Source organism: Myotis lucifugus, unplaced genomic scaffold (assembly GCF_000147115.1).
Source record: "Myotis lucifugus unplaced genomic scaffold, Myoluc2.0 scaffold_128, whole genome shotgun sequence".
In the NCBI taxonomy this organism is placed as follows: domain Eukaryota; kingdom Metazoa; phylum Chordata; class Mammalia; order Chiroptera; family Vespertilionidae; genus Myotis; species Myotis lucifugus.
Window position 1 is genome coordinate 773,061 of NW_005871176.1, and position 9,058 is coordinate 782,118.

General features: G+C 51.4%; 2 protein-coding genes across 2 annotated transcripts in view; both read right to left on the bottom strand.

The window, feature by feature from the left end:
* LOC102427037 (phospholipase A2, membrane associated-like) overlaps window positions 1-1,906 on the bottom strand; it is a 6,743-nt gene extending 4,837 nt beyond the window's left edge. The window contains exon 1 of the mRNA XM_014460230.2: window positions 1,874-1,906. The gene's annotated coding sequence lies outside the window, so the exon portion shown is untranslated. The remainder of the gene's footprint in view (window positions 1-1,873) is intronic.
* Window positions 1,907-7,271: 5,365 nt separating this feature from the next.
* Window positions 7,272-9,058, bottom strand: part of LOC102427352 (phospholipase A2, membrane associated-like) — a 5,195-nt gene continuing 3,408 nt past the window's right edge. The window contains exon 5 of the mRNA XM_014460231.2: window positions 7,272-7,737. Coding sequence (XP_014315717.1) covers window positions 7,595-7,737 — 143 coding nt within the window. The 3' untranslated portion in view covers window positions 7,272-7,594. The remainder of the gene's footprint in view (window positions 7,738-9,058) is intronic.

A 9,058-nucleotide genomic window follows, 5' to 3' on the forward strand; every position in this document is an offset into this window, starting at 1 on the left:
TAACTACCCACCTGGCACTTAATTAAGGGTTTTTATCCCCTCCCTAACTTCAGGGAAAAATCCCTACCTGGGGAAACAACCTTTCTTGGAGAGGTGACCTTGGTTAAAACACATAGCACCAAGAAGGTGAGCAAACATATTAAGAACAGTATGCCATATATGCCAGGTCCCTTGAAACAGCAAGGATGGACTGGCTCCCGGCAAATTCCCCCTTTTTTATTTTTTAAATGATAGCGTATGTAAATCAGCGGCCACCTCTCGGATTGGGTTGTTTAAGACTCAGAAGTCTGACAAGCAATGATAGTGAGCATAGCTATAAATATAGTGGATGGAGTGCACAAGGAGCCCTGTTCCTGTAGAAGGTTGCTGGCCTCTTTAGTCAAGGGATTTCAGCTGTCCTCAAGTTGGTGGTTTGGTTGTCCTTGTTGATCTGGCTAGCGGGCAGCGTCATTGGCGATGGGCTTCCCAAAGCGTCAGCGAGTTGAAGGGCTGCATCAAAGAGTCCATCAGGGCCGGGCTTGATTGTGGTGTCGGTGTCCGGGGAGGAGTCAGCTGTGCTCTCTAGGGGTCCCTGTTTGGGGCGCCAGAGGCTGGGGTCCAACCACAGCAGGTCCAGGGGTCCCCAAAGGTGTGGACAGAGTCGGCGAAGAAGGAATGACATGGAGACACCCTTCAGTTGATCAGCAGCCTAGCCAGGATCTCTATCCAGGATCTCCAGCCAAGTTCTGTCCAAGATCTCCAGCCAAGTTCTGTGTACAGGTTCTCTTGCTAAGTTCTCCAGCCAGGTTCTCCAGGTTCTCCAGCCAGGTTCTATCCAGTTTCTCCTGCCATGTTCTGTCTAGGTTCTCCAGCCAAGTTCTGTAGCCAGGTTCTGTCCAGGATCTTTTGTCATGTTCTCTCCCTAGGTTCTGTCTCTAGGTTCTGTCTAGGTTCTCCAGCCAAGTCCTGTCACTAGGTTCTCTTCCTAGGTTCTGTCTGTAGGTTCTTCAGCTAGGTTCTCTGGCTAGGTTCTGTTTCTGGGTTCTGAGTCTAGGTTCTGTGTAGGTTCTCCAGCCAAGTCTGGTTAGGAACTGATGAGGATCTGATGTTTATTGTCTTGTTACATCTATATTTATACCAGCGGATTTTAATCCTGTCAATTTCTATTACAAAGGTTAGGGGCGTTTCTTATCTCCATTCCAGGGAGTAAAGATTATGTAGCTTAACTACCCACCTGGCACTTAATTAAGGGTTTTTATCCCCTCCCTAACTTCAGGGAAAAATCCCTACCTGGGGAAACAACCTTTCTTGGAGAGGTGACCTTGGTTAAAACACATAGCACCAAGAAGGTGAGCAAACATATTAAGAACAGTATGCCATATATGCCAGGTCCCTTGAAACAGCAAGGATGGACTGGCTCCCGGCACCAACCAACTCAGACTCCCAAGGTCATAGGTTGTGCACCTCTCCCCCGCCCCCTTAGACACATCTTACTTGTTCCAACCGGATTCAAGGCTTGGGAATTCCATCTATGAAGTCCAATCTCCAATTTTTTTCCCCAAAACTAAAGCACAGCACCCTCTCTTTGCAAGACTTTCTAACCCCTTACGCATGTACACATGCGCAAATGCATATATAGTCACACACATATGCATGCATATACCCACTGCTGGACTCACCCACTAATGCAGACCTCCTTTCATACAATCACTCACATACCCATACAACACACTTGTGCACATCCCCCAAATCATGCACATGCATGTATTTGTCCATGTATGCAACAGACACATGCATAAGTACACATGGACACATATGCCAACACAGCCACTCTTAAAGGCAGCCACTGAGCAGGGCCCATACTCCTGACAGGGCAGGAATTTTGGGGTGTTACCTCTCAGAGAATGCTGGTGTTAATAGCTCCAAGTGCTGGTCTTGTTAAATCTGAACTCCAGCTCCCCTTAAATAGCTGCCCCCTAGGGAAGGATGGGAGTTGGTGGGTATGCAAAAGGGGTGGGAGTGCCTCCAGTGAGTGGACTCAAAGTTTGGCATGCCTATAGCCCTGGGCAATCCCCTTTTCTTCCCCTCAGTAGCTGGCAGGACAGAGCTGAGGATGGAAAACAGTATGTGCTGTTAGCGGATGCCAAAATTGTAGATTATTTTGTAATCTTTCCCAGGGGCCTCATTCCTGACTTCAGTCCATTCCCGTAACCAGGCGCTGGGTGTGAGCACCAGTCCCCTCCCTGGAACCAGGGTCAGGAGAGAGCAGGGGCGTCTGCTGCTGCAGGCTATGGTGCCGGAAGCTGGTCCATCCCTTGCTGCTTGACACAGTCGCTGCAGGAAAGAAACATCTGCATAGCATATGTTTCAATGGACCTGGCGTATATAGCATACTGTTCTTAATATGTTTGCTCCCTTTAGCGCCACGTGTTTTAACCAAGGTCACCTCACCGAGAAAGGTTGTTTCCCCACGTGGGGATTTTTCCCTGAGGTTAGGGAGGGGATACAACCCCTTAATTAAGTGCCAGGCGGGTAGTTAAGCTACATAATCTTTACTCCCTGGAATGGAGATAAGAAACGCCCTAACCTTTGTAATAGAAATTGACAGGATTAAAATTGGCTGGTATAAATATAGATGTAACAAGACAATAAAGATTAGATCCTCATCAGATCCTCCTCAGATCCTCCTCAGTTCCTAACCAGAACTCCGACCAGAACTTTGGCTGGAGATCCTGGCTAGAGGTCCTGACTAGGCTGCTGATCAACTGAAGGCTGTCTCCGTGTCATTCCTTCTTCACCGACTCCGTCCACACCTTGGGGGACCCCTGGACCCGCTGGGATTGGACCCCAGCACTATGGCTCATCTGCAAGCCAGCAGGCCATCGCTGGGGCGAGGATTGCTCCATTTTTTGGCTGAATGTGGCATTTGGTATAGGAATGGGGGCATTTAGAAAAAGGAGGGCATTTATTGTTATTCATTCATTCACCGGGTGTACACACTCAACCTCTAGAAAATACCAGGATCCATGTGAGTTTCTGCGGGAGGTGGTGGGGATGTGAGGACTTGTCCTGCCCCCCATCCTCCACCCCACCCGGGGCCCCAACAAGGGAAGGCCTGCAGTGAAGCAGATGGTCCCTTCCTATTGGGCCAGCACGTCCACCTTCTCTTCGTGCTCTTCTTTCTTTTTCTTCTTCTCCTCTTCCTCATCCTCCCCTTCTGGAAAAAGCCAGAGCCTGCCCTGGAGTTCACCCTAAAGCGCTGCCTCCACCTTACCCCAGTCCTCACTCACCTTGTCCACTGACAGAACTGATGACTGCTTCCCAGGTCTATTGTTCTTTCTTCTTTACCCGTCAGGGACATGGGTGACTCCAGCTTTAATTCCTAAAGCAAATACCTTCTCCCCGGCCGTTCAAGACATGCTCAGCATTGAGCTTCCAGGGCCTTCGGTAAACCCTCCCTGACACCAGCCCCAAAACAGCCAGCGTGGCTGAGGCCAGAGCTCCTAAACACTCCACCTGTGCCCCCTTCCCCAGGTGCCCCTCCAGGTGCGCAGGCCCAGGGGACTGGCTCCAGTGAGAGCACCTGAGCATTGGTGCCGAGGGGCCTTTCCCTGTCCCTCGTGGTGGGACCAGAAGCAGGGCAGCAGGTTGGATCCCCGAGTCAGGGCCTGGAGAACACCCGCCCGGGAGAGACCCACAGACCCTCATGGGACTTAGGGAGAAGGACGTGTTGGTTTCAGTCACTGGTCACTGAGGCTGGTAGTGACTGCAGCATAAGCTCGTCTGTGCTAACACCTTCGAGGCAGCGTTCACCTCGGAGATGCAATGTAGTTCCAACACTAGGCCTGTGTGAGGGTGAACTGAGTCCCGGGCCAAGTCCTGTGTGGAAGTCCTAACTTCCAGTATCTCGGAGTGTAACCTTATTTGAAAACAGGGCCTTTAAGATGTGATTAGTTAAGATAAAGTACTGGTGTCCCTACAAAAAGGGAAAATTTGGACACAGACACACTCAGCGAGGACACCATGTGAAGATGTCGGCTGAGGTCTTCGATGCTTCTATAAGCCAAGAAACCCTGAAGGTGGCGGGAAACCCCAGCGGCTAGGGGAGAAAATGGAACAGATTCTCTCTCAGGGCCCTCCCTCCCGAGGAACCGGCCACACCTGGACCTTGATCTCAGACTTCTGGCCTCAGGAACGATGAAACAATACATCTGCCATTTAAGCCCCTCAGCTGGTGGGACTTGTGCCTAGCAGACCCATCACCCTCCAGGGATCGCTGTCTGCCTGGCATTTTCGCTCTCAGAGCTGTTTGCTTTAGCCTTGACAGTCAAGGTTCAGAGGGGAGGGGCTAGAGTAGACTTTGGTCTTTTGTTAAGCACCGCAGTTTTTGGAACATGGTCATGTCTACAATAGGCAAACTGCCTCCCTGACAGTCCTGATCCTGGAGCGCCCTGACACTGCGTCCAGGCCACAGCACTCACGGACTCTGCTGGCCGCCCACGTGGCTGCTCTTGTCCCATCTTCTCAGGGTTTCCCCCACAAGAATTCGAAGTCCATGATTTGGTCTCTTGACAGCCTCCTTCACCCAAGGACTAATTTAAGCACTTGGAGTACATCAGTGGACAAACAAACACCAGTATTCAAGGTGCACCTTTTTAGTGGAGAGGGACAAAGAATAAACAAAAGACAGGAAAAATAAATTATATAGCCTGTTCGGTGGGGATCATGCAATGAACAGAAGCAATAGAGATGGAGAAGGCGTGGCAAGAGGGAGTGGGTGAATGTGGGTTGCAATTTTACGTAGGGTGGACCTTCTCTGATGGAAAGTGCTTTCAGTATCATAAGTGTTCAGAAAAGTTTTAAAAAATATATATTTTATTGATTTTTCACAGAGAGGAGGGGAGAGGGACAGAGAGTCAGAAACATTGATGAGAGAAGAACATCGATCAGCTGCCTCCTGCACACCTCCTACTGGGGATATGCCCACAACCAAGGCACATGCCCTTGGCTGGAATCAAACCTGGGACCTTTCAGTCTGCAGGCTGAGGCTCTATCCACTGAGCCAAACCAGCTAGGACAAAGACTCAGCCTTTTGTCAATGGTTCTTTTTTGTCTTAGGATTATGGCTGAATTTTTTTCTACTACTATTTCCTATTTTGTGTATGAGGAAAAATAACTTATTTCTCTCTCTTAAAAAAAAAATCAAACCACCTTATTTTGAAACACACTTACACTTACAGAAAAGTTGCAGTGGGACATGCCTGTATTCCCCGGGAATCCCAGCTTCCCTGGATGTTAACACCCCACATGTAGCCACGGTACAATGATAGAAACCAGCAAGCAGACACTATTACTCATCTACAGACCTTATTGGAAAAAAAAAAAAGACAGGCCGCAGTTGGCCAATTCCTGGATGAGACTATATTGTCTAACATTTGGTGGTTGTCTGAGGAGGGGAATGTGTTTGCTGATGCTCACTTTCTTTTGAATAGGAAATACAAGCATGGGGCTAAGAATTACACATCGAGGAACCTTCCTCTCACGCATCTGTGCCCACCCCATTCCCATGCTCGCCCTGCTTTCTCTCCGTAGGCAGCCATTCTAATGAACTTCTTGTGTGTCCTTTAAGGTGTATGGCAATAGCAACACATACGTGTTCACACTTCCAACCTTTCCTACATAAATGCAGCCCCCCACCCCCGACGCTGCCCTTCACCCCATTCCTTTCCCTGGCTGCCCTCATGGCGGTTTCCTATCTGCCACAGAGAAAGCCGCCCTCCCTAAACAGACACATTCCATTTTGAGGTCGTCATTGCTTATTTCATTAGTCCGCTGTACACGGATACTTGGGTTATTTCCAATCCAATTCAGAATAATGTGGGAATGAAAAAATTCCCCAGGAATTGCTCTGCATGTGCCTGTGTGCCTTCGTAGAGCAAATTTCTAGAAGAGGGGTCGCCGAGCCAAAGGATGAACACACTCATAATGTGGATGGAGACGCCGATTGGCCCTCCGAGGGCATTTTGCCCTCCCACAGCGCCTGTCCCCCCCCACAGCCTTGTCGACAGGGCAGGCTGTCATGCTTTTGGATTTTTATCTATTCTGATACATACAAATGATATTTCAGTGGAGTTTTAATGTGCATTTCTCTTATTATGGGTGCCCGTGGACAGGAGCAGGGCTCCCGCCAGCAAAGGAAGCGTCTTTATGCCGAATTAGAAAAAGGCAGCCCTTCTGGGAGATGAGTGACAGAAGGTACCGCCTCTGAATCACACCTGGGTTAAAGCCCAGCTCGCACCCACGCCCCAAGCAGGGACCCACGCCCAGCCACCCTGATGGTGATTGTTCAAGTAGCAGGCCCAGGTGCGACTATCCCGGCGGAACCTGGGTGACGGGAGGGCAAGTAGCAACCAGCAGTCATTTATGGGTCTCAGTGTGGAATAAAAAGCGGGGCCCTAGGTTATGCTGAATTTCAAGGTGGCTGGGACACAGCATGCAATGAGGTGCGATGCCCTTCTGAGCACGGGCCTGCGGGACTGGCAGCCCGGGAAGCCGGCCCCGGTGAGGGGATAGCGCCCTGGGATCCAGCTGCTGGCCAGCCACACCTGCACCCACCTCCCCCGGGCCGGACACACAGGAGAATATTGCACGTGGAGGTGCAAATCGTAGCTGCCTTAACATCAAGACGGAGGCTCTGTTTTCCCCCAACAGGCCAGCAGGAGCAGCTCTCGCCCAAGGGAAGGAGCAGCCACAGCTGGGTCTCACTGGTGCTGGTACCGCTCCCACTTCTCCAATAAGCCCAAAGCTATCGCCAATGACAGTAGGGGAGAAGGGCTCAGTGAGGTGGTGGTGGCGGATGTGACTCAGCCAGTCTGAGGAGTCTCTATTTATAACCCCAGTTTGTTCTCACATCAAGGCAGGCAGACACACACACACACACTCACATGCACAAGTATGGGCACACACACACACCTATATACACATCCCCACACACATTCACACTCACACACACACATTCACACACACTCTCACTCATACGCACAACACACACTCTCACACACACTCACTCACATACATACACACACTCACAGGCACACACACTTACACACACCCATACACACTCTCACATACAATCACACACACACAGTCACAAACATACACATACACACACTCACACATACACACATTCACACACACATATGCACTCACACACATTCACACACGTGCACCACACTCAGACATGTGTATGCAACCACACATACACACACACATACACACAGACACGTACACAGTTTGCCAATGAACTAATTGCTTTATTTAGAGGAGACCCTGGGAATGTAGCCCCCACAGCTCAGCAGGAAGCAGGACTTGGAGAGCAGTGGGGACGGAGACATCTCCTGCCTCCCAAGGAAGAGGGGAAAGGCGCCAGGCCACATGCCCCGGGGCTTCTCATTCTGGAAAGAAGGCTTCTCTCTGGGGGTCAAGGGGCTCCTGGCTTGTCTCTGGGATGGGAGAGGGGTGTTTCCTTCGTTGTTGGGAACTAGCCAGGGTGGGGAGGGGTGGGGGCCAGAGAGGGAAGCTCAGTGTGGGAGGCTAGACTTCCGGGGGCGGGACCTCAGCACCAGAAGTCTCTCCCACTGCAGTTCTTGGAGGGGTAGCGTCTGTAGTCTTTCTGGTAGGTGTTCCGGTTTCTCGCAAAACAGTAGGCAGCTGCTTTATCACATTCACACAGCAGCCTGCGACAGAGATCCTGCTTCCCTGGAATCACAAGAAAATAAACCTGGCTGAGGGTTTGGGAATGTTCGATGGCCCCTGTCCTCCAGACGCGTCTAGTCCGGGCAAGCACCTAGGCTCCGGGTCCTTCCGATGGGAAGACAGAGCTCCTGCCCTCGGGGAGCGAGCGCCCAGTCTGACGGGGACGCCCGCCCCCAAGCACTGGGAGACGCTTTCTTCTTCCCAACAGGTGTGTCCAGGTGCAAAGAAACAGAATTTCCCGAGGATGAGGCCCAGAAACCAGGATTTTAAAAAGATTCCCAGGTGATTCTAATGTGCAGCCAAGGTTTAGAACCACTGCCGTAGGGGCTGGGAATGGGTTGTGATTGGTGTAAACCAGTCATGCTCCTACCTTTTTCCTTTCAATGATTGGTCTTTGGGAGCACGTGACCTTGTTCTGGCCAATGAGCCACAGGGAAAGTCTCCTGGGGGCTGTGGGAAGGATTCATTTCTTCCCCCAAAATAGAGACGTCCGAGGGGGAAAGCCTCTTCTATGGGGTAAGGCCATGAGGTTGGAGTGGCACCAGGCGTCATGGCATCCCATGGCCAAGGTCGGGGAGCAGAAGGTGGGAAAAGGCTGGGTCTCTGACCACACGGTTGAGCAGCTGCCCTCCGCCCTCCCCCTCCCGGCACTGCCCTCTGCCAGACCAGTCAGATGCCTCTTGTGGTTGGGCATCTCGTTCCTTACGACCCAAATCCTGCGAAGATACAGGGCCCTGTGGAGAGGTCATGACAGGGAGACCCCATTTCTGATCGTAAAGAGCTCACGGTGTTGGGGGAGAGGCGATACTTTTTCAAAATCCCAGCAGCGGGTCTGCTTTCTGGGGCCACTGGGCAAACCCTTCCATTGACCACCCAGCTCTCTCCTCTCCTTCAGAGCCAATCGTGCCCCAGGATATCTTGGCTTCATGTCCCACTCACTCACCCCCCACCCGGCCCCCCCCCCCCCAATCTGGATTTGCCCTCAGATCGATGGCAACAGCCCCAGCGAGGTCCTCAAGGGTCTTCCCTGCCTCTAAATCCAAGGAGCGTCTCACTCCTTATCCTCGGGACGACATGTGTAAACGGCTGCTGTCCACGCCGTAAGCATCTCTCATTCTCCTCTCCCTCGCTGAAAGCTCGTTGCTCTACTTCTGTCTGGGCCTTTGGACCTCATAAGGGGTCAGCGTATTCTGCCTGAAGTCGGTCCATCCTTGCTGCTTGACACTGTCACTGCAGTAAGAAGCATCACCACAACAGAAGTGTCACATGACCTGGCGTCATAGCAAACCAGTCCTATGAATGTAGCGTCCGTTAACGCCCTGGG